At 40.2% G+C, this 26,082-nt stretch overlaps 1 protein-coding gene and 2 long non-coding RNA genes across 8 annotated transcripts in view; 1 reads left to right on the forward strand and 2 right to left on the reverse strand.

Annotated features, from left to right (window-relative positions):
* ASB5 (ankyrin repeat and SOCS box containing 5) overlaps positions 1–26,082 on the reverse strand; it is a 31,649-nt gene that overhangs the window by 2,334 nt on the left and 3,233 nt on the right. The window contains exons 1-6 of one of the 2 annotated variants that reach the window (XM_036894110.2): positions 11,000–11,129; positions 5,986–6,065; positions 3,863–3,970; positions 3,015–3,165; positions 2,710–2,844; positions 465–656 (exon numbers count right to left, since the gene is read on the reverse strand). In XM_036894110.2, coding sequence (XP_036750005.2) covers positions 465–656; positions 2,710–2,844; positions 3,015–3,165; positions 3,863–3,970; positions 5,986–6,065; positions 11,000–11,123 — 790 coding nt within the window. In that variant the 5' untranslated portion in view covers positions 11,124–11,129. Of the gene's footprint in view, positions 1–464; positions 657–2,709; positions 2,845–3,014; positions 3,166–3,862; positions 3,971–5,985; positions 6,066–10,999; positions 11,130–26,082 lie in introns of those variants that run through there. The other variant, XM_036894109.2, reaches the window with a different exon arrangement.
* Positions 2,109–24,610, forward strand: LOC118916840 (uncharacterized). 5 transcript variants are annotated; one of them, XR_008998661.1, is made up of 4 exons: positions 2,109–2,277; positions 6,007–11,190; positions 12,579–12,628; positions 22,191–24,610. It is a non-coding gene; the product is annotated as an uncharacterized LOC118916840 (long non-coding RNA). The 5 variants fall into 5 exon arrangements; XR_005026556.2 differs by having other exon boundaries at positions 6,007–6,093; XR_008998660.1 differs by lacking the exon at positions 22,191–24,610 and having other exon boundaries at positions 12,579–13,910.
* On the reverse strand, positions 14,525–24,720 carry LOC130684408 (uncharacterized). Its single transcript, XR_008998662.1, has 2 exons — positions 24,604–24,720; positions 14,525–15,212 (listed from the first exon to the last, which is right to left on the reverse strand). It is a non-coding gene; the product is annotated as an uncharacterized LOC130684408 (long non-coding RNA).

Here is a 26,082-nt window from a genome sequence, read left to right on the forward strand (position 1 = left end):
TTCTTTAATTTTATTTGTTCTCAAGTTAAGTTTACTATTTAAGCCAAAGCAAACTTTATTATAGTATCAGGCTTAAGAAATTCTGTTTTAGAACAAGTTTTAAGTGTGAAAATATTTCCTGATGATGTTTCTGTAAGTCGTTGGAGAAGGTGCATGCCCTTATAAAATAGGGCATGTTTCCAAATATTTATTAGCAGATATCAAACAATTACATACAATGTACTGTCAAACAAACAATATATTTAACTTAACCAATGGAGCAAAAGGTTTAAAAAACATGAAAATAAGAAAATTAAGAGCATCATGGTATCTTCTTTACAGACAGAACCTATACCTACTTTCACAAAAAATATTCCAAATGTTATGCCGTTATTATTTAAAAAGGCAACAGAAAGTCTTTACATTTCATCTATTTAGACAAATATACTTTTGTGTTTTTAAATGCCCACATGCCTTATTCTTACCTTCTTGCTGAAGCAGTAGTCTTTCCACCAAACTGCTGGAAGTAGCCACATCTATGGGTCGTAGAAGCTCCATATTTTTGGCATTGATATCTGCTCCAAATTCTAGCAGTAAGCTTATAATTTCCGTACTGTATTGTTGAGCAGCAGCATGCAGTGGCGTATCCCAATATCTGCCTTTTTGTACATCAGCACCTACATGTAAACAAGAAATGATGATAAATACAAAACATAAATTGTTTAAGTCACTTAGCTCAGGGAGAAAGGTGTGACAAACAAGATCTCAGCTCTATCTGTAGTTAGCTATTTCTTTTTGCATGTGTATATACATACACACACATATATATATATATGCTTCATATATACAATATATTATATCTTAAAACTTGGTACATCATGATGGAGAGTACACACATATTTGCTAATACTTTATGGTTGAAAGATCTCATAATAAAAAATATTTTAAATGTTTTAAGTTGTTCCAAAAGTAATCATATTAACTAGAATTATAATCAGTGCATAATTAGGTTCACTCATATCTGTATTCATCTTGAGTGATAGGTCTTAGGATTATTCAAGAGCTTATTGCTCTTATTCTTTTTATTTACTTCAAGGCAAGAGAGCTCTCTTGTTTTTTGGAAAACTCATGAATTTAGACATGTGAGCTATTAAGGTAAAATACGTACAGACGTTCCTGTCATTTCTTACTCATGTACTTTAAGTCAAAATTTTAAAGGCACTGAGCCTCTTAAGTGGAAAGGCACATTATTTTTGTGCATGGAAAGTAAATTTTTAAAAATATGCTTACATTAAAAAAAAAAACTTTGCATGTTAAATTTCCTATTGCCTAGTTAGTTTACCTTAGTGTGTGCCCTGGCACATGGTGGTCATTCAATGCATGTGCAATGAGTAAGTGCTGTTTAATATTGGAAAGAATTATCTCATTTTCCAGTACATAAATGGTTACAACACCAAGAGGTATCTATCAATAAAAATGCATTTGTCCTTTTCAGTGCTTCTTTCTGACACTATCAATAAAACTAATGATGTTCCTAAGAAGCAGTACATTTTAAGAGTCCCTTGATGGCCTTCCTACTACTTCCCAGTTTCAACAATATAATCGTTTTCAATATTTGTAAACCAAATATAAAATGTGTGGTAGAAGAATTATTATATTCCATCACAAAAATCTCCGTAGAGAAGTCATAAACTCTGTTGGTTTTGTCAGTTTTATGGGAGAACAGAGCCTGAGAATAACAATCCACCATTTCTAATAATACTTTCTCAATACCTTTTTAGCCAATATGAAATACGAAAGAATAATATTCTTAGCAAAGTAAAGAAAGGTGATAAAAAGTGAACTCTTCTAGTTATATGAATTTAGGGGAGAACATAGCCAGAAAATAACAATCTGCCAGTGATTATCAGCAGAGCTCATGTTTGAGAGTCTTCAAGACTCTCAATGGCAATGAAGCAGTAGATGCAGACACTGACAGCAAGAAGTTTATAATTTAGCAAAGACCATGGTAGTAACTCATAGAGGGGTTACTAAAATATATATGTCAATATGTATCAGAGGCCACATGGTTGTAATAAACAGTAAAAAGCATAGAAATCCATTTACTCCTTGTACATGTATTTTAAGCATCTAGCATGTGAGAGGCGCTGTGCTGGAGAAAAGACATGACTGGAGGGAGACAGAATCCATATCCCGATAGAGCTGCCGTCCTACAGTGGGAGGCCACGATGGTCTCAGAAGATAAGGAAGAGTCTCTCAGAGACTGAAGCTGAACTTTGACGGACTGGTTTGTATCAAGTAAGTGGAAAAAGACCTTCAGTCTTTCAGGGAAGTGGGACAGGACAAGGTCTGGGAAAGTCCTTATAGTTGGTATAGGGTAAGGTTGTCTAAGCAGTTACTGTCCCTAAAATTTCCTTTGATGGACATGCTCACGGATAGAGACATAATTGGCAATATTATGTGCAGTGTTGAGGATCTTAATTTTATGACCTTTTATAAATAGCGTTTTTGTAGCTTTGAGGTGCAGAAGTGGAATTATCAAGAATGAGGTTCCTTTTCCTTGGTTATAGACCTATATGTGACAATGCGTAGTACAAGAATATTTTTAGCAATGAGATAGAATTTTTAAAGCAGCATATTTACAGAAATAAATATGGACCTGAATAATTGCTTGTGTGCGTGTGTGTGTGTGTGTGTGGACAGAATGGAGGATGTTTTAAAGAAAATTACCGGCATAAAGAAGCTTCTGGATGCAATGGAATTCCTGTGACATACAAGCCACATACAGAGGAGTTCCCAAATGAGGAATGTCTTGGTCAACAACGATGCCCCAGGATATCAGTATTTCTAGGCATTCATGGTGACCTGCCAACACAAAGTAGAGATGAGTTCACTTTCTCTGATGCTCATCCCTCCACACACTCACCTCACCTCATGCTTTTCCCTGCAGCGTTATTCACTGCAAAGCAAGCAAGAACATGCAGGTTGCTGAAGGAACTTTCTCCCCTTGTCATGTCATGCCACAGCTAGGTTACCTTTACTGGCGGCCTCATGAGTGGGAGAAGGGAGGCAGGACTCCAGCTGGGGCTTGGCGCCATATTCCAAAAGAAGTTCTGTGCAGCTGGTGCTGCCTTGTGAGCAGGCATTAAATAAAGGAGTCACGCCGTCGATCGTGACTGCGTTCACCTAGAGCGAGCCAGAAACTAACAATGAGACTCACAGTCATATGTGATTAGCTGTTAGGCATTTTACAAAGTTATGTGATCTTCTCACAGAACTGGGGAACTGTGTGCAGTAAATATGACAAAGTTTATTTAACTTCTGCATGTCAATCTACGAAGCTTTAACAAGTCTAGAGATAAATAGGAATATGAGGTGGTAGATACTCACAAAAGTGGGCATGCAGCTATTAAAAATCCTGAAAATTATGCTCAAGAATTGAATAAACAAAAGCAAATTCAATGGCTACATACTTTTCAGTTAGAAAAAAAGTCAACAAGTGTAATGGTGATGGAAGTGATAAAGCCACTTTATTGATGGCAGTTCTAACTGGGAAACTCAGAAATTCTACTTCTGAGAATTTATCTAAAGAAAATCATCCAAAGTATGTTCAAATGTTATAGGCATAAAGTTGTTCATCTCTTGCTACTTAGAATCGTGAATGCAGGAAATAACCTAAAGAACACCCACGTCATGCAGCAAAATACCCAGTTTTGCAGTGATTGGGGACCCTGCTCATATTGCCCTGAAAAGGCTGAGGCAGTTTGGTCCTACAGATTTATTTTCAGTCTGCTATTTTTGAAAACTACTAAGAAGGAAAGAAAAGCAAAGTGAAAACTTTGTTTGATTCTCTTAACCCATAGACGTGAACCCATGTACTCACGTTAGCTCCAGCTTGCAGAAGTGTCCTGGCACACGCCACGTGATCTCCAAGGCAGGCTTCGTGCAGTGGGGTGACATGGTCTATGGTTACTGCATTCACATTATAACCCTAAATATGACATAAATCATTTTGAAAGGTGAGCAAGAAATCATATAAAATCATCTCTGTAAACGTCACTAGAGAGTGACATAAAAGATCAAGGAATCGCAGGCAAATCAGGTTTAAGTTTAGCAGGAAAGTCCAGCTCAAATGCTGTATCAGATCAGTTGTCAGAATTCGTAAGCCCCATTATCAAACGCCACTGATACCTAAACCCAAGTACTACTTCAGGTGTTTTGCTGAATAGATTCTGAATGTTTTCTTTCTTTCTTTTTTTTTTTTTTTTTGGTCTTCATGAATTTCTTTGGTTGTTACTATTATTTTGTTTTTTAAAACTAAAGGCTATTTGTAGGCTGGGTCGTTGGTTTTGATTTGGGCTATAAAATTACAGGTAAACCCAAACTGGGGGAAAAACACTCTTGTGGTAAGCTGCTGTGTGAGTTTTTGAGTTTTTGTCACTAAATAGGGATGACTAGGGTCCATAGTAATGGTTAAGAGCTCAGACTATGGAGTCAGCAAGACTTGGGTTTGAATTCTTGTTCCATAATGTAGTCATTGTTTTAATTTGGAAGAGCACATTAGCCTCTAAATTCTAGGATTATTTTGAGGAGTAAATGAGGTGATACTTTTATTACTCAATCAAAACTAAATAAACACTTAAAATTTTTTTATTTCAATTAAGCTAATGGTATCTGATTACAGTAATTAAATACCATGAGGATATGAGATTTTTTTTGCCTTCTTGCTAGTCTCGGTAATTCATTGCCTGCTGACAATCACTCTGAGCACCGTAATAGGGCAATTTTTGTGGCTAAGTCCCCATAGCATATTATAGATTACCGTTATCTGTAATTCCAGAATCTTAAAATCTTAAGGAATCTTAAGATGAGGGCAAGAACATAATCACCCCAGATTTTTAAGATCTCTTTGATTATCCTTTCACAGGCTCTGAATTGTCTTGCCACAGCAGTCAGACTCGGAGAGCTGAGCCTACCAGCCGCACAGGTGACCAGGGGCCTGAGCGTCCGGGAAGGTGGCCAGTCCTTTCCTTTCCCGCAGGGCCTGACTTTCTGGCTGGCCTGTCAGGGGGTATGAGCTACGTATTGAGAAATATCCTCAGACTGCTCTCTTCTCCAAGAACGGCAGAGGTGGAAATTACCGGCCTTCTTGCAGGGGTTTTTTTTGTTTTCATCAAATGATGAGCAAACAAAATAGTCACCTGGTTATCACAGAAATGGAGGCCCTCAAGGAGCATCTGTCCTACATCTTCTCTTTACAGATGAGAACACGGAGGGGCAGCCAAGTTAAGTGCCAGCCTGGAATCTAGGTCCCCTGAGTCTTGGGCGTGCTGCTTAAACTGGGCACCACTACCCAGCCTTCCCTCAGAGCCGTGTGGGAAAACTGCTTTGACCTCCACACTGGGAAGCATGGGAGTGGCAACCTCCAGGCCCGGTTGTTCGTTTCAGTCACATCAGAAACATTCAAAAATGTGCAGGCCAAGCTGAGCTGTTTCCACTTCAACAAGGAAGCTTTTTCATTTTCCTTTTGGTGAGTCTGATAGGCAGGCAGGTGTAGAGAGGCTGCTGTGTGGCTCTCGTAGTAATTCCTCATAATATACTCAGATAACACAGGGGAGAAGGCATTGCTTGTCAGCTGCTCTGATTACCCTTGCTTGGCTATTGTATGACTGAGTAAAGTCTGCAGGTAGCTATGCATATTGTACAGAGTTAGTCATATTTAAAATTAGTGAATATTACATATATACAATTACTTCATCAATGTGTCAGTGAACAAATATACTGTATGAGAAATTTGAAATACTAGGACTAACAGCACACCAAAACACTTAGAAAGGAGTTTCAAAGGTAGACAAGAAACTAGGAACTGGACTGACATATGAGTGAAAATTAAGACTAGTAAAATTGATTAAGCAGTTTCATTATTTTTGAGTTGATTACTTTGGACAGTCAGTGTGCTCTGCTCATGGGACAGGGGCATATTTTAAGGTATATGTAATATTTTACCTGTGATAATAATGTTCTCAGAGCAAGAAGACGACCTTGACTTGCGGCTTCATGTAGTGGCGAGCGATCTGCCCAGGAACCTGTCAGAAGAGGAAGAAACAAAAACCTGTGAGTCGAAGTAAGCCCTGATAGGTACAGTCAGTCCCCGTCACAGACACACTGTCCTGGCCCGCAGTTCAGCAAGGTGACCAAGATACTCACACATAAACCAGGAACTCCGATTCTTGTCTCAAGGATCCAGACCGGCAGTTTCCAAGTCCGGAGGGCCTGAACGTGACCCATCCCGGACCTACTCTGCCTTTTGAATCATCCTCCAAAGAGGAGGATGAGTAAGGTGATTGGATCTGCCGCACACACAACTCTTTTTTAACCCAGAAGAACCATTTTTGTGCACTTTGATCAGGGGCAGCAGCTGGAACCCCGCACTCCCCCCACCCCGCAGTTCCCCCTGCCCTCTGCGCCCCCAGCCGCCCTGCCCTTACGGTGGCCCTGAGGTGTAAGGGGGCTGCAACACGTTGCCAAGGAGGGTGAGTAGCTGGTCCCCAGATCCTGAAACTTGGAACAAGCCAAGTGGGCCCTAGAAAGGGGGTGTCCCAGGGTGGTAGGGGCCGGCTGTCAGCTGTGTTGGAAATGGTGCTGACAGTGCCAAAGGCTCGCTTGGGTCACTGAGTCTCCATGTCAGTGGGTGGTGGGTGGTGCCACTGAACCTCCCACCCTGTGCCCTGGTGGCAAAAGCGCTGACCTGTCGTGCCGCCAGGCCCCCTCTGGTGGCATGCCTCCCCGTGAGAAGGTCACGCCCTCCCAGGTGGAAATCCCCTGCCTTCCCCGCCAGCCCCCGTGCTCCCAGCACCCCCTCAGAGGCACAGCCTGCCTGCCGGGCGGTTTTATCAGATGCTGGGTGGTGCACAGTTGTTTCTGTAATTCAAACAGTGTCAGCATTGTTGGCTGTATTTAATGACATGAGAGATCATGTTGGAGGTTTTTAAATGATTAAATATGCAGACTATGCAAATCAGAAAAACAAGCGTATCAAGAGCATCAGTGGCTGATAAAGCAGTCCTGACCGGAGAAAAAATCTTCCCAGTGTGGTACGGTGAGGTGTGCTAGCGTCTGTCTCCTTGTCACCGCCCTCCCCTTTTTGGATCCACTTTTCTCTACTTAAGCCCTAAGAAAGGAGGGCGGTCAGTCCTTGGGGGGCGCAAGTCGTGGTCCGTGCTCCGCCGTGGGAAACGCGCGCGCTCGCTCGGTGCCGCCTCCCGAGCGCCCAAGCAGCCCCACCCCGTTCGCTTCCGTGCGGTTCCTTAGAATGTCGGAAGTTCGTCCGGTGACAGGTGAGAAGCAAGGGACGCTATCCTGTTCCTGTGTCCGTTTTAAACTAAATCTTCACCCTTATTTCTCCCTTTCAAAATCTGAAGTTCGGCAACTGAAAATTCCCATTCAAATATATTTGACGTTAAATGTCTTACCTTTCAATAAGGATATGCTTTATATTAGATTTATAAGCTCTCTCAAGACCAAACAAATTATAAATATCTCCATATGCACCACTTCATTTACTTTATGCTCTTATTAAACTTGAATGGGTTATCTAAGATATTTTAAAATGTTCAATTGAACTCTTTAGGAGAAATTATTCAATGTGAAAATTATTTTACAAAGTATCTGTAACTTTCACCATGCTCATCAAATGCTAAGGCCTCCCTGACAGGAGATGACTCTTGACTATATTTAGAAACAAGACTAGTTCTCGGACGTCTGGTACATACTTTACAGGGAGAGAGCCCGCCCTGCTCCGTAAACATCCCACTGCTAGAGCAGAAAACATTCCCGTTCGTAGGTAAATGCAGTTTGGGAAGGGTAAACAGCACACCTAAACCGCCGTCTCCCCGCGGCACTTCAGGCCAGCCGCTGTGAGGTAAATCCGACTCATATCTTTTTTTATCAACATAAAAAAATATGGCTTGTCATCCGCTTGTTCTATTCGGCCATTTTCAGGAGCTCAGAGCACCTTGTAACATGAGCTTTCACCTCCAAAAAGGAAAACAGCTTTTGAGAATCTGATTTATTTTCAAAATTGCCATTTCTTAGTGATCACTCCTCTTTGAGAAACTGCTGATCCTAGGTTATTTTTCTCCTTACATTATGTTCCCTGCCATGAAATAGAAGTATGACAATTAGATTTCTGTGCCCATGGCTTTGAGGGAACCCTTTTGTATTTTCAGGAAGTCTGCTCCTTCAGCCCTGTGGCGGCAGTGGGGCGGTTCACTGGGGGGCGGACAGCGGGCTGCAGATGGCTCCCCGGGGCCGGGTCCCCCCGCTTCTCCTCAGAGGCCGCAAACAGGAAAGGCAGGGCACCTAACCGAGGAACCGAAAGGAGAGCCGAGACACAATGACACGTTCATAGATGAGAGTGCAAAACGCTAACGCATTTCATAGAGCCCCTAGCTGTACAATATTCAATCAACAATCTCCATGACGGAGGTGTATTTAACTACCAAGACAAAGAAACAGGTTCAGGTCCCGTGACTTGCATGGACACTTTCTAAGACTGTATGTAATTTCATGTTATTTTTCTTCAAGAAGATCCCAACATGTGGATCTTCCGACTTAACAGCTGGCCCATCCCTATTCACAAGTTTACAGACTTAAAAGTCTCCAGTGATATACTCCTCTGTATTGTGTACTTTTCTGTTTTCATAAACCCTTGGGGACGTGGTTGATAAGGAGGGGGAGTACCTTGTCTCTCTCAAAGCTGGAGACTTTCTTTCTGATTCTCACGCCGAGTTTCCTTGGAATAATGCTCGTCCAGATCCGAAGCCGCCAGAGTTAGCCTTGGCTTGGGGCCGTCGGTATGTACGTGCAGTTCACTCTGGGTTATTTCTGGTTCAAGACCTAGGAACCCTCCATTATCGCCTAAAAAGATAGTGTACGGGCCCAAACCAAAAAAAAGCCTCTCTCTAGACTCCCTCCTCAGTGATCTCGACCAGTCCCATCAATATCAGTATTATTCACATGTCGAAAGCACAGGTCTTTCACCTCCTTGCTTAAATTTATTCCTAGGTGTTTTGTGCTTTTTGGTACAATTGTAAATGGGATTGTTTTCTTAATTTCTCTTTCTGCCAGCTCATTTTTAGTGTGTAGAAAAGCAACAGATTTCTGTGTATTGATGTTGTATGCTGCACCTTTACTGAAGTCATTCATTAGCTGTAGCAGTTTCTTGGTGGAGTCTTAGGGTTTTCTGTATAGTATCACGTTACCTGCACACAGTGACCGTTTTGATTCTTCTACAGTTTGGATGTCAGGCTCAAAAACTCTGGTAGCTCTCTGCTGCCTGTAGTCTTGCATTCTGTCCTGGAATTAAGGATTACCTGCCCTGTGGATTCGATCTTCTGTTTTATTCCCCACTTGCCTTCACAAACCCCCTGCTTAAGCTCGGCTGACTGTTGGATGTGTTCTCACACCACGTTCCTTTTGTTTTTCACATCCTTTTCTCCTCCTCAGTTTTCTTCCTCATGTTGCAGAGCAACTTGCTGATACGTTGTGTTTTGGTTCTGGTTTGTCCTGCTTGGTTTACGGGGGCTTATGAAGTCCAAGCAGCAGAAGTGGCTTGAAGATAGCTTCTCCTAAGGGAAGGGTAGGTGCCCGCCAGGAGAGGGTACATTGACTGGGTGAAGAGGGGAGAGCAGAAAGAACAAAGGCTGGAGGGGAGTGTGGGAGAGGGGCACCCAGGAGCGGAGGCAGAGGGCAGTTATAAAAGTGGTTCATTAAATAGGACAATAAGTAAATTGTAAGACACACAAAAAATCATGGTGCTGTTTTCCAAATATAACCATTACATTTTGTAGGTATATGGTTCCCAACTTTTTTCTAAATATGTATTTTTTAATCACAATGCAACCACACTATTCATATTGCTTTAACCTTTTGCTTTCATTTATTGATATCATATGTCCCAGTATAATTCTACAGCATGTTAAATGACTATAATATATATATCATTATATAGGTATTAGTTAATCTCCTGTTAAATGATGTTGAGATGGCTTTTAGTTCTGGGGAATCAATCTTATTTCTTATCTTTGTGAACTTGTCTATCTGCTTAGGGTAAGTTCTTAAATTGTTGATAAATGTCATCAAATTACTTCCAGCATGACTGGGCCTATTTACATTCTCATTAACAATGCTGGAAAATACTGAAGCTAAATTTAGTGAAAGTTCACTAAGACTTTATTTGTGAGCTATATGTTGGGGTGGGGGTAAGAATCAGGTTGCTTTTTCAATCTTTTAAAGAAATGAGAGTATTTTATCTTATTTAAAAATATGTTATTAGAATTTATAACAATTTAGAAATAATATTCTTCAGACTCCAACTCTTACAAAGTAAGATGGGTTTGGGGGGGTTAGGAGGTCTTTTTATCTCTGAATCTAAATTTCCAACATTTAAGTCTCTCATCAACTACATTAATGCTCTACTAAAATTTACACTTAGATTGTTCTCTTTGAAAATGATTTCCTTACATAACTCCTCTTTGGAGCTTTGGAGAATAATCCTCTATACCTTTCATATTTTTCTATTATTATAATTAATAATTTTGTATCAGAACATTTTAAGGAAGTTTTTCTGTTCATTTTCTTGCCTATATCACACTCCTACTTTCTGTTCCAATTTAAATGATTCAGAATTTCCACATCTAATTGCTGTAAAGAGAGTTTTCCTGCTTAATAGTATCTTTCCTTGCTTGCATACCAACTTAGAAGCCCCTGCTGAAATGGAAAGGTGAACAACCACGAGACTAAGTTTACTGTTGTGTTTAATATAGTCATAAAAAAGTCCACAGATGCATTTCTCCATAGGCTAAAAAGTGAAAATGCAGTGCAGAACTTTGCCACGCCATATATTGACATTTCAGAATTTGCACTCGGGAAAGGACCCACAGTTCAAAGTTAGTATTTGCAAAAACAGGTCAAGATAGTTTATTTCAGGACACCAACAGACTTGCAATGCTATACTAACCTTGACTGGTCAGAACACCCCAGCTAGCTTTTCGTTTAGAAGAACATTCTCCTCTACTCGCTAGCCGCCGTTTCGTGAGGACCTGCTTAATGCAGTTCCTTTCAAGCGCGCTACCTGCGGGCATAACGTGGCTGGCGTTTCTGTCTGCGACACCAGGTGTCCTAAGCACAACTGCTCTAGCCGGAAGAAAGGTAGGCGCCTGGATTTCTAGCTGCTTTTCAGACTTTCTCAGAGGCCTTTGTGCGAGCTGGAGAACGGCCTCGACATTGAGCCCTATTCAGAAACGCGCGGAGCGAGGCCGGTAGGTGCAGCGCGGGGCACGGGCCAGATGCAGTAGCATTTTCTATTTTTAAAGTGGAGACTCAGCTGCAGCCGGAAGTTTTTAACTATTTGAGTGATATCGAAAGTGAAAATACACGTGTAACATTGCATTTCCTAATAGAAACTAAATGGAAGCAAGAACCATCTTTAAAGTTCGAAAGCCTATTTGAATTATCTACACATCAACCACATGAAAAGTTGCCCCTTGACAACAGCTACAGAGAGGATGTCGTAGCCAAAAAGCTCCCCAGTGATCAGTGACTAGGTAGCCTCCCCGGTTCATCTTCGGGAATAAATAGTGTCTGTGCATTAGGGTCAGCTGGGAGCTAGCTCATGTTCTTATCTGGTAAGGGTCTAAGTTTAGAATTGGCTTCTGTGCACAGTCACAATCCTCTTATATAGGTGCGGCTCACAATGACGATTTTTCTGGAGATCATTTCCAGACCACAGGCGTCAGCAGTCAATTTAAGTACAGCTGAGATTTCTCACCCTAAAAGGCAGAGGAAAGAGTAGCCGGAGAGAGGAAAAACCAGACATGTGCCTGGTATTTTTTGCTGGCACACAGAGCTGAAGAGGGTACACCCCCCATGACTGGTGGAGAGCTGTCACTGGGCCCTGACAGGACTCCAGGATTAACTGAGCCTGGGATCACGTTACGTGTGTAAACATACTGAGATCTGTCTGGATGAAAAACAGTCACAGCTTCTATCATCTGCCCTTATCTTTTGATCATTGTTGTTCAGGCTCTACCCACTGTTGGTATACACAGGAAAAAAATCACTGGGGTATTTATTGCCTTCATATAATAAGCTGGTAAAAGAAAAAACATCTCCTGAGTAAAATTATTTCCCAGGCTCTACCTTACTCATATTTGCCACCATATTACATTGCTGTTATTTACCTCAAAGTTGTCACTAATGAATACCAAGAATGTGTTGAAGTTCCTTCTAATCCTACACACTGTGTGACCTGGCTCGGTTGTCTCGTCTATAAAACGAAGAGCTTGGATACATCAGTCTTTTCTGTCTCTAACATTCTTTGGTTCGGTTTCTATGACTGACACACAAAGGGCAGGGTGGTGTGTGAGCTTTGGACATGCTCTTATCCCACCAAGGAGGCCAGACATTCCTAATAAAGCTATGAGGCTGTTTGTACAGGAGGCTCATTCCCAGGAGGTTAGAAAGGGCGGAAGGGTAGATGATGAAGGGGCTTATTCAGTCCGGTATGTTGTCATTAACCACTGGCTCTTTGTCCCCAGCAGGTACTCGTAAGGGGAGAGTGGCGGTCTACACAAGCCACACAAGAAAAGTAAATACTAATCTTTGTTTTTAAAAGAAATTTTAATTTTAAGCTTTTGATTTTTTGGCTTTGCGCCTTTCTTACTGTAAAATAAATATAGGATGTTTTATTGTAAGAATTGGGGCAATTTTTTTCCTTAAAACAGTTTTGGACACCTGGTATTATAACCTAGTTCTGTGTCTGTCTATTTATTTTGATTGTCTCCTCCACTAGGTTGTGTACTCGAAGTATATACATATGTTATTTCACAGGTCTACTATTACACCTCTTAAATAGTGGGCGTTCCAAAAAAGTGTCATTTTAAATCATTTGAATATGGAACAAGAATACTTTGAAAGGGCTTTCTGTAGTTCATAGGGGGTAGTAAATTTTTAGTGCAGTGGGGGAAGAAGTTACTGTATTTGACCATAACTACATACTTAGTCAACTGATGTGTGCTGGCTGTACAGTACATATAATAATTTCCATAAATAACTGGGTGGACTAAGGAGATAATAATTATGTCTTTCAAAAATTTTAAATGAATCAAAAGCAAAAAAAGCAAAAGTAATTTTTTAAAAAGACTGTGGAATTGAAGGTAAATGACAATACAGTTAATTTATTAGAAAAAATAAGGAACAAATGTTTGAATTAATTGAGTATGCTCTACTATATGTGAAATGAATGTATTTGGGGCAATCATTTAAATGCTGGATATCTGTGATTGTATACAAACAAGTGTACCTTGAAACATATTTATAGATATATAGAAGAATATAGAGGTATATATATTCTCGATATTTAGATAAAAATGTAGCATCTTCCCTAGTGTGAATACAAAAGTAGATTGGATAACCTGCAGGATATCATTGGGCCCTGTAAGTAGGCAGAAGTCTTAAAGCAAACAAGTTTTAAAGTATTAAATAAAATACTAAGGAAATAAATTATATTCCATAGAAAATAATGGGCTCTGACCTATTATGTCTCGGAAAAAGCATCTGACATTTACTATAGATTGGAGATGGCGGACGGCGACTATCCACAAAGACTAAAATGAAATTTTAGACCTTTTAGGAATGATATGGAAAAGGAAATGGTGATTCTATTCCCAGGAGCCGTTCTCTTCTCACTCTAAGCTAACATGTCTGAAAACCTGGGGACCAATATTTGGTCTGGTTACCAGTACTCAGTGAGAAAGTGACGCTGAAGCTGGAAAAGTTTCCGAGGATGCTGGAAATCCTCAAAGAGATGGAGACACTTCTCTGTAGGAAAGAATCTTCACACTCGTGGACCTCAAAATGGAAAGCTGAAATCTAAGAGGGATTATGATAGAAATCTACATCAACATAAAGGCATCGTTAGGAGTAAATAAACTTTTCCGAGAAATTCTGTAAAACTAGAAAGTTGGATCCTATTCTGACATTTTTAAAAACTAAATTTGGAACACAAATGGATATTCTGTTCCTAGTTTACACAACCAGTCACAAACATCAGCCCCTCATTGCTTCTAAAAGGTGGTATCTAGCTAAACTAATGAAAGAGTAATCCATAGGTAAAGATTTTTGAGGGTATGTTCCTAAGTTTGGGGACTTTGATCATGGAGATTCTCCACTAACAGAAAAAGATCAAAATGAATAGACTCCTGCTTGGATCAGGGTTGGCACTTTCTCCCACTCATGACTGTGGAGTAATTCAAACATATATACTATCCATCACCAGTTCAACAGTTACCAACTCAGAGCTAGTCTTACTTCATCTGTAACCCACCTACTTCTCTCTCCAGCCCCACTCCTAGGATTATTTTGAAGCAAATCTCATTATATCCTTTCATGATAAATATTTCAGTATGTATCTCTAAAAAACAAGAACTCTTTGTAATCATAATTACAGTATCACAGTCACACACAAAAAACAGTTAATCCAATATATCATCAAATACAAGTTGGCAATTTTTATTTTCTAAAAAGTAGCTCAGGTCATAAACTGACTTCTATAATGATACCTAAATTGATGTAACCTTTAAATTCTTTATCTTGGGGCAAAAGTCTGTGAGCTTTCCAACTTCTAAATGTCTTTTTTTAAATGTAAGATTCCCATCCTTAAAAAAAAATGTTTCTTTTCTCTAAATTACCAATGGCTCACTAACCACAAGATAAAATCTTAAATGGTCCCAAAGATTCGTGAGATTCTCTTTTACCTGTTAGTGCCAAATTTCCACCCTTGCAAAGTCGCATCTGGAGTGGGCCATTCTTCAGTTCTTGGAGACTGCCCTGCTGGGGGTTTCTTTACAAGGCCACACACACACACACGTAACTCCTAAGTGTCATCTCGGAGCCCTGTTGCTGCTCCATTTTACTTTGCATTCGATTTTATTTAAACATGAGGACCTAAGTCTATTGGCTACTGATGGGGAATGAGGGCAGATGAGGTGTGAGGGCAAGCCTGGCATAAGCATCCTGGGAAAAATGGAGTGATTGTTATCTAGCAGTTAACCCTTGTTTCAAGGGCCATTCACTTCTTTTATAAAGGTTGCTGGGAAACCCAGAGTGACATCTTGTGGTCCATGACAGCTCCTCTCGGTTGGAATTGGGTAGTTAGGAAAGGCCACAGGGGTCTGAAAAATCACAATTAGAGAAAATATGGTTGGGATCATTACAAAAACCACATGTATAACAGAAGTGCCTAAACATAGTGAAGGGTATTTTATTAGCTGTGTGTGTAAGGCTTTGGGGATAAATGTATGTTTTCACTATGACCAACATTTTTTTGGTATGTTTTTAAAAAGCTATAAGCATAATACAAAATCCAGTTAAATCCAGTTTGAAATAATAATAACATATGCTTGCACAAAATATATTTTTATTGTAGATCCTGAAACAAAATGGTAAGGGGCTTCTGTTGAGGAAAATGTGCCTGTCTCCACCATCCAGGAAATTTGACTGTGAAGAGTAATTCTCCACTAGCTATTATATAAAGGCGATTTTACCCTATTCTAATGTTTGTTCATAATGAGAGCTAAAACCTTCTCAAAAAGTTTAAAGCACATTGCATAACACCATAAAATAGAAGATGTCCCTGAATTAGGAATATTTAAACTACTTGAAATGATGTACATGATTTTTTAAGACAAAAATAATCCCTATGTGTAGAAAGAAAATAATAAAAAGGATTTTAATTTAAAATGCTTAAGTGCTTAAATCATGAGAGACTAGCATAAACTCTGGCTACTTAAGGTAAATAATTTCTAGTTGGGTAATGAATTGAACAAGGTGGTGAAACATCATTCATTCACCCATTCACCCAATATTTATTAGGGTCCTGCCAAGTGTTATGTCCTGGGGACCCAAATATGATAAACACAGTCACTGCTCACTTGAACCTTAAGCTCTAGAGAGGAATTTTAGAATCGCATGAAACTCAATCACTGTCTAAGCAGCCTTTATATTTTTCAGGGAATCAAAGGCTCTTAGAGTCACAACAAACTCTGTAATTCCCATAGCTAGGTTGCCCTGATGCCCCTCAACTGCTAGAAATGCCCATAAAGTATGTGATTCACATTTCATTTACACTGACGTTTAATAAACTGTAAGCAGTAAACAGTGACTCTTAAAGAGGATATGATGTTATCATAGACAGTACATTTCAATTAACTAAGGTTTTTATGAAGCCGAAAGATTTTTGTGGAAAAGTAAGGCAAAACCCATCTTTGCTGTTGCTGTTATTCTTAACACGGTATCTTTGAGAGCATTTGGCTAGTGTGTTAACTCTGAAACTAATGGAAGGATATCAAAGTGAAGGATGCCCTTGGGAAAGAGAATAATAAGCAAGGAAAATCTAGCCAAAGAGATTGGTTCTGTTTTTGAAAACAGATCTCAGTATTTCTCCAGATTTCTGCTGAACACATATTTAGGAGAAAGTATACACTGCATTTAAAAAAATCCTAATTTTGTTTTTTAATATATAAAACACATAGAAATAAAAGATTTTAAACTTTTGTTGATGTGACATTTTTATCAATTTCACTTGCGTCAGCAATTGCTCTACATTTGATTTTTAAAATATCAGTATTACCACTTTGTAATAGAGCAGCACATTCTAATTCAGTGGACTGGTTAGAAGCCTCAGCATAGTGATCAAACTGCCAAAGCTGGGTCTGTATCCCAGATCGGCCAATTACTAAACTCGCTACCTGGGCAAAGTTACTTAATTTCTTTGAGCCTTGGTTTCCTTATCTGGAAAATGGGATACTAATCGTACCTCATAGGATTTCTATCAGAATTTAGAAATACAGAAATCAGAACAATGCCTGGTACCCCAGTTAGCTTTGGATTAATGTTAGTTTTTATGGCATTATTCTTAACTAGTGCATAATGTAGATGTAAGTGCACCATTCATGCTTGCTTTCTTCGTCTTGTCTGTCTAACAGTAAAGTTAAAATTCAAGTTAAAACACAGCTCTCAAATACTTCGGTTGCTGGTGAACCCCACAGATATTCATGGTTCACTAGTCGCTTAGTGACTGGTGTATGTAAAACAGTTCTTGGTATACTGGATGAAATTCTGCTACTTTGTAAGCAAAACAACAGAAATCAGAACAAAAACAGCCCGTGAAGGTGAAGCAACCAAAAACACAGACTCGCGAGATTCAAGATGGCAGCGTGAGAGGTGAGACAGAAAATTCCTCCCAAAACCACATATAGTGTGAAAATATAGTTAATACAACTAGCCCTAAAGAGCAACAGGAAAGAAGGCTGCACCAGACTACATATAGACCTCATGAACAGAGCAGACCTCACGAAGCAGGGTAACATATGAAAGCCTTGATCTGGCGGGATCCAAGCCCTTCCCCCACCCCAGCTCACCGGCGGGAAGAAGAGAAATGGAGTGGGCGAGGGGGTGGAAACCTAAGACTGCTGAAGACCCAGCCCTGGAGGTCAGCTTTGGAGCACAAACCTACATGGTGTGGTGCTCTGGAGTTTGATGGGGTTGGGGAGCCCGGACAGGTGGAGTGCTTGAGAGACTGAGATTCCGGGCGTTTGTGGAGGATGGGGATCCACATCCAGCTGCTCTGGGATAAAGGAAAGATGGGCGGTCTGAGAGGCTCCCCAGCAGTGAGAGGGCTGCTGAAGGGGAGGGGTTTGCACGGAGCTTGCTGCATGGGAGAAGGAACAGGTGGACAAGGTTGTCGGGGCACGCTGTGACCAGCAGGTTGGGAACTTTGAGGAGCTTCAGGTGCTCCATCCTCCTGGCTGGCTACTCAGCAATAAGGTCCCCCTCTGTGACACGCACCCTGCTGTGCCTTCCTCCTGGCCTGCTGGCACCTGCCCGCAAACCGGTGGTCACTGCACTGGTGTCAGGCCAGCCAGAGGGAGGCTGCCCCTACAACAGCTAGAGACGCCAAGCACAGAGGCTTGCACCTGTGTGCACGGCCCATTGGCTCTGATACTGGAGACGGGCACTGCAGCCGGGAATCAGGAAACAGCTCTTTCCTGTCCCCAGGCACCAGTGCCACTCCCCTACATCCCCCAACTTCACTCTAGGGGCTGAGCAGCTCCAGAGACTAGAGCTTCTGGAAACTAGAGGGCACCACATAGAATTATGAAACATCAAAGGAACCTGGTTCAGACCAAAATCTCACAAACCCCAGAAAAAGGACCAAATGAAACTGAACTCAACAATCTTCCTGAAAGAGGGTTTAAAATAAAAATCATAAACATGCTCATGGAGATACAGAAAAATATTCAAGAACTCAGGGACAAATTTAAGATGGGGATTCAATCATTAAGAAATTCCATATCTGAAATGAAACATACAATGGAGGGATTTAAAAGCAGATTAGATGTAGTAGAAGAGACGGTAAATGGAATAGAAATTAGAGAAGAGGAATACAGAGAAGCTGAGGCACAGAAAGAAAAAAGGATCTCTAAGAACGAAAGAATATTGAGAGAACAGTGTGACCAATTCAAATAGAACCATATTCGCATTATAGGGGTACCAGAAGAAGAAGAGAGAAAAAGGGATAGAAAGTGTTATTGAGGAGCTAATTGCTGAAAACTTCCCCAATCTGGGGAAGGAGATAGTCTCTCAGGCCATGGAGGTGCACAGATCTCCCAACACAAGGGACCCAAGGAAGACAACACCAAGACATATAATAATTAAAATGGCAAAGATCAAGGATAAAGACAGACTTTTAAAAGCAGCCAGAGAGAGAAAAAAGATCACATGCAAAGGAAAACCCATCAGGCTATCACCAGACTTCTCAACAGAAACCTTACAGGCCAGAAGGGAGTGGCATGATGTATTTAATGTAATGAAGCAGAAGGGCCTGGAACCAAGAACACTCTACCCAGCAAGGTTACCATTTAAATTTGAAGGAGGGATTAAATAATTTTCAGATAAGAAAAAGTTGAGAGAATTTACCTCCCACAAGCCACCGATACAGTGCATTTTGGAGGGACTCCTATAGGCGGAAGTATTCCTAAGGCTAAGTAGATGTCACCCAAGGTATAGACAAAGAGTACAGAATATGATACCTAACATATAAAGAATGGAGGAGGAGGGAAACAAAATAAAACAAACCTTTAGGTTGCGTTTGTAATAGCACACAAAGTGAGTTAAATTAGACTGTTAGATAGTGAGGGAATTACCCTTGAACCTTTGGTAAGCACGAATCTAAAGCCTGCAATGGCAATAAGTACATACCTATCAATAATCACCCTAAATGTAAATGATCTGAATGCACCAATCAAAAGACATAGAGTCACTGAATGGATAAAAAACAAGGCCCGTCTGTATGCTGCCTACAAGAGACTCACTTCAAACCTAAAGACTTACACAGACTGAAAGTAAAGAGATGGAAAAAGATATTTCATGCAACTAATAAGGAGAAAAAAGCAGGAGTTGCAGTACTTGTATCAGACAAAATAGACTTCAAAACAAAGAAAGTAACAAGAGACAAAGAAGGACATTACATAATGATAAAGGGGTCAGTCCACCAAGAGGATATAACTATTATAAATATCTATGCACCTGACACAGGATCACCTACATATGTGAAACAAATACAGAATTAAGGGGGGGAATAGAATGCAATGCATTCATTTTAGGAGACTTCAACACACTAGTCACTCCAAAGGACAGATCAACCAGACAGAAAATAAGTAAAGAGGCAGAGGCCCTGAACAACATATATTAGAACAGATGGACCTAATGGACATCTACAGAACTCTTCATCCAAAAGCAACAGGATACACATTCTTCTCAAGTGCACATGGAACATTTTCAAGAATAGATCATATACTAGGCCACAAAAAGAGCCTCGGTAAATTCAACAGCTTCTCAGATCACAAAGGTATATGAAACTAGAAATAAATTACACAAAGAAAACAAAAAAGCCCACAAACACATGGAGGCTTAATAACATTCTCCTAAATAATCAATGGATCAATGACCAAATAAAAACAGAGATCAAGCAATATATGGAGACAAACGACAACAATAATTCAACACTGTAAAATCTGTGGGATGCAGCGAAGGCTGTGCTAAGAGGGAAGTATATTGCAATACAGGCCTACCTCAGGGAAGAAGAGCAATTCCAAATGAACAGTCTAAACTTACAACTGATGAAACTAGTACGGAACAAATGAGGCCCAAAGTCAGTAGAAGGAGGGATATAATAAAGATTAGAGCAGAAATAAATAAAATTGAGAAGAATAAAACAATAGAATCAATGAAAGCAGGAGCTGGTTCTTTGAGAAAATACACAAAATAGATAAACCGCTAGCTAGACTTATCAAGAAAAAAAGAGAGTGTAGAGACACAAACAGAATCAGAAATGAGAAAGGAAAAATCGCTATGGCCACCACAGAGATACAAAGATTTAAATGATTATAAAAGTCTTTATCTTTGAATCCAAATACCTTTCATAAATAAAAATTCTTGTAAAAATACTATCATGACTTCTAATGGACCCTAAATATTGAACTTGAACATATCCCCATTTCTTCCACATTCATGGAATGCCACCCCAATTACATATGCAGTATTGTTTTGAAACTTAATACTCTGTAGAAGGTCATCTTTCCCACCCAAATCACTCTTGTTTGGTTGATTTCTCCAACCACAGCAGTTAGCTCCCATACTAGACTTTACTAGATGAGCAGTTTCATCCAAACTACAGGGAATGGAGAGAGAGAAATGCTCCCATTTTTATTTATCTCCCTTTCTTTTAGTTCTTGGAGTGTCACTGTGAAGTATTCATTCCTTTGCAGGCTCCACAGACCTGTAATGTTATGTATCTGGACTCCAAAGGGACTAGCATGTTCTCTTCTTCCTCACTCCCTATTCTAGATCACGTCTCAACAGGGAAATAAGACAAAAGCTTCCAGATTCTGAAATTCATTCGGTGCATCATTTCCTTCTAAAAGTTACTTCTTTCACTTGATGGATGATAGGAAGCATCATTTCCCCAGGGAATGAGGAAATTTGGAAAACAGAAGTAGCTCATAAATCTCCTCAGTAGTTAATCAAAGGTGTTTGGTTTTTACTGAGAAATTCAGCCACTCACAGAGTCATTACTTATGTGCTCATTATTTAACTGCTGCAGTGGCGTGTCAAGACCTCCTTCGAAGAACAGCTTCCTCCAGTACTTTGGCAGCAGCCTCGCCGACCCAACCATCTAATAAGGAACGTATGCTTATTGTTCGCAATACGCATAAAACGCGGCTTTGTGATGGTGAAGAGCAGATTTTCAATGGATGGGCCTTGACTTTCTTGTATCTTTGTCAGTTTTCATTTAAATCAAGCTGCTCACTTGATGACGGAGATGAGCCAGTGTTTCTATTTAAGAACATGAATGGCATTTCCGTATTAAATTTCAGTTTGTTTGTACTCTGCCCATAGTTTAAGACTATAAGCCTTCTGGAAAGAGCTTATGTATTTCTGAATGTTTCTGTTTTGCTCAGTAGGTAATGGTGACATGGAAATTTTAGCTGCCCTGATGGAGACAGATGCCTTTGCTCCATTTCACATAGTTGTGCTCATTCCTGACAGGCCCAAAATGTTTACTGGTGTTCTGATCCCTAGGAAAGAATGTTGAAAGGATATTCAGTTCTGACTCATTTTGTAGGGTGGTTAGGTTCTGTAAAGATGCATGTACCTTACATAACATTTTTAAAAGATGGGGACAGTTTTCTATATTATTTCATCCTTTAAAGATAAATTCCTCTTAAAGTCCAACTTCTGAGACTTCAAGTAAGTAGAGCTGTGCTGTTTGGGGAGTGGGGGGACAGGGAGGCTTGCCCCTGCACACCTAGCCTCTCAATCCCAGAGGGTCTTCCAGAACATTTGTGAATCTACATAGATTCTTAAAATCCTGTCCCAGAGTAACCACAGGAGATTTACAAGATTGAGGGAAAAAGGCCATTCTAATATATGTTCTCCCTCAACCTAAATTTCACAGTGGACTTGTTTAATCATAGGCCACCTGTACATGCTAACAACGCCTCAATATGTGAGACTCTTTAAGCCTCTCCTTCCCTGACTGAATATTCTTTGGACTTTCCTGTCTAAAAAGCCAATTGTTTGCTTTGTAGCACTGCTGAGAGAAGGCTGGAAAGAATGAATGATTTGTTCTTTATGCAGCTGGTAAAGAAGAAATGACAGAAGTTCTCCACAGCCTGTAAGCAAACACTTTCTTTTTTAAAACTATTTGAGGACAGTTTCAGAGGAAGAGACATTTCAAATACCCTGCCTGCTTTCAATGACATAGTTTGCTGGTCATTGGGGGTAAATTTTCCTCTTTCCTCCCCAGGTTAGAAAATGAGCTTAATATACTATAATTGTTGCAGGAATCCATGGGGCTGCCATGGAGCCATTCTGAGGATGTGCACTGCTAATTCAGTCCTGAGGAGGTATTCTGTCTTCTCTTAGATGGAGTTCATAAAATACACATAATGACATATCGACTCATTACACCAAGGAGTTTATAAAATATTATGGTGGTAATTATTTCCATCATTAGTTAATGACTCTTTTTCATAGGCTAAATTCAGTAAAGGCATTAGAAAGCTCTTCATAGAACTAGACTTGGACGCATGATTTGAGAAGATGTGTATTTATTTGCTGCACTGGCACCAGCCACCCGACTACGTAGCTTTAGCTAATATTGATACATAACCCTTTGCCCCAGATGAACCAGGCTTGTCTGATTTCAAATCCCAACTTTCTCTTCTTTATATTCAGCTTGGTTTCATCTCCACTTGGATGCAGCCAGGTATGTTCTGCCTTTGAAATTTTACCTTAAGTTCCACCTTCTCTATGAAGTGCCTGATGCTCTCTATGTGCTTTGTTAGAGAACATTCATTGCAGAACCTGTTTTCAATTTAGCACCTCATGAATTCCTGCTTGCTTCCTGTTTGGTTGTTTTACATGTGCAAGGTGTGGCTCCACTCACCCAAGTTTTTGCTCAAATAGCAAGTCATATACTATATGTGATAAATATATAAATATGTGTGTGTGTATATATATATATATATATGTATTCCCACATGTGTGTATATATATTTATCCATCTACATACATGTAGCACATAATATTGTGTGAGGAATAGAGTAGGTATCCAAATATTATTGAACTGAATTAAATTCAAAATGTCTTAAATTGTCAGTTAATAAGAAAAAATAGCTTATTTTAATCATGTACCATCTTCTAAAAGACATGGTAAACTGGAAAGCAGAAAGTTGACACCAAGTTTTCCTTCTTTAACTGTCCTTATGATATTGAAATTTGAGAGTTGTCTGTAACAATGTCACCTATCATTGTCATTTTTCAAAAAGTTTGGTGGATAAGCAATGTTCTTTCCTAAAAGTAAGTCATTTGAACAGTGAAGCGCTGAGCCTTTAGGTAAACATTTAGGCAGGAGATAAAGGAGTTAGAAATAATAATAACAGGTTGCAAGGCGAGAAAGTGAAGCGAGAGTGACGCTGGGGCTGGGGGGCTTGTGAGCACTGTGAGCAGGGACACCCTCGTGCTTATGGGAGCTGGCATGCAGCTGTTAGCACAGCTTTTACTTGACTGCACATCCCAGCACAGCTCTTCTTATCCTACCCTGTCTCTGGGCCCCCACAGTACCCTCTTTAACCTTGTAAGATAGCATTTACCACGCTTTTAAATTAGTTCACTGGCTGGCTGTCTCTGCCACTAGACTATACACACCTTCGAGAAAGGGTCTTGGTCTGTTTGTATATTTTATCCTTAATGCCTAGCACAGTGCCTCTGACATAGAAGATACACTAGTAAGCCTTGTAAATAATAAATGAGCAAATAGTTGATTGCCTAAACAAAGGAGGAGAAGAACAAAATGTATGAGGATATTCCTGGAAAAACTGATCCCTCCTAAGTTAACATCAGTGATGCCAAGTTCTCTGATCCCAAAAATGCATGCAGTTCTCCAAATACAGAGGAAGGGGAAAGACAGTAACACATTAAAAATATGGCAGTATTTTATAACCTTGGAATTAATTCACAATGCTATAATGGTCTCTTCCCAAAAAGTGCTCTGGCATTTCTAAAAAATAGGACAGCTTGGGCAAAATTTAAATCTCTTTTGAAAATTTTTCTATAGCACTTTTGATTATAATGTCATGTTTTTGATAGAACAGTTCTATTGATTCAGGTTATTCCTCTGCAGAGTTCCACCTAAGTATAGAAAATGTGCTCCCAAACCCTCACATCTTCAAGGTTTTAGAAAGGTATACCTTTTTCCTTTATATAATGAACATACAATTTCATGAAAGAAGTCATCCTACCGATGTGCCTCTTGAAAGTTTTCACTGCTGAGATTCTGAGAAACGTTCCTAACGTAACTGACCTCATACCCAGTTAACATGGCAGCCCCCAAATCCCATGAAACAAGGTACTCCTCAGAAGCTATAGTGAAGCTTCCATTGCTGGCTATAAAGTTAAATTCCTAAAGATGTTTTTAAACCTCGGATAGACTTTCCTTACTGATGGAGAGAAATGACATACAAAGTTGTAGCTGCTTTTCCTACTGGGGTGCACTATTCTCTGAAACAGCAAGGACTTCTGCCATTTGACTTGATGTGGCCCATTTAACTGTGGCCTATTTCCAAGCATCAAATAAATGAACAAACAATCAAAAACTGCATGCTTAACAGCAATCTGAAAACCAGATTTATGAAATCACAAGCACAAATATTCTATCAGAGGATTCTACATACTTTCTGCATTCTACCTAAAGTCTCAGCTGTGAGACGACTGCCTGAGGAGCTTGGGTGTCACGAGATTATTTTTCAAGCAGCCTCACAGATGTTGCCTTGATGAATTTTCCACAGTCTAACATTTGGTCCGTGGCCCTGCAGGCTCAGAAACCTGATCTATCAGCAAAGCTGGAGCAAATTCAATCTAAGACATTGTCTCAGAACTCAAGGAGCACTAAACATTAAAGATGAACTAAAACACTCCCCAGGGCAGCCAGCATGTTGTCTTTCTGCGGACAGATCTCGGTGGAGAGCTAAATGGGGGTTAGAGCTCACTCGGTGATGGAGAAGTGGAACAAAGGGACTACATTAAAGAAGTGAAGGCAAGACCAGAATTCATGTTCTAGCTCTACCACATCTTGATTTACCCTGGTGATTCATGCAGAGAGAGGCCACTGCCAGACTCACCGAGCAGCCCAGGGGCCCCCTCTCTGGGTGACACTGGCTGGGACTCACCCGTGTGGCTAATGAATCCCTCTCTGACTGACATATTTCTCCTTTAGACATGTGAATATCTCAACCTGGAGGACAAGCAGGTACCTTAAGTTTACATCTGCTCCCTCTGCGCTTGCTATTTAAAGGTATCATCAGATTCATTCTTTTTATTTTTTGCTGCCATTCCTTTCTATCCACACCACCACCACCAAGACACAAGTCTCGGTCCTCATCTCCCATGGCAGGAGCCTATTTCAACCTGTGTCCCATCGCCCACCTCCAAAGATCACTGCTATATAAATCTAACTTGAATTAGGGTTTTACACATGTCTTTTCCCATTTTCCCACCTTCATTCATATCAACAACTTCTCACTGACTCCTACTTCTTTCAACTCAAGTTTGAATTGCTTAGCCTACCATTTCAATTCCTTCATATCTGTGCCCAGTTTATTATCATTTATCTGCTGTGTGAACCTTCTACTCCAGTCAAATCTACTGTCTCTTAATGCTCTGTGGGGCACTCCTGACTCCATGCCTCTGTTCATTCTTGGGCTCAGCTCAAGATCTGCCTCCTCCATGAAGATATTCTCTGGAAGCCCAACTCTGAAACTGACCTTCCATTCTTTAGACTCATTTGGTATTTAGTCAGTTAGAATGAACTACTCAGACATCTTGTCTGTTTTATATCTTGTTTTTCCTTCAGGGGTACTCACAAAACAGGTGCTTGGAACTGACCCTGTCCACTTGTATTTAAGACTTCTGAACTTTGAG

Source organism: Manis pentadactyla, chromosome 7 (genome assembly GCF_030020395.1).
Source record: "Manis pentadactyla isolate mManPen7 chromosome 7, mManPen7.hap1, whole genome shotgun sequence".
NCBI classification, from domain to species: domain Eukaryota; kingdom Metazoa; phylum Chordata; class Mammalia; order Pholidota; family Manidae; genus Manis; species Manis pentadactyla.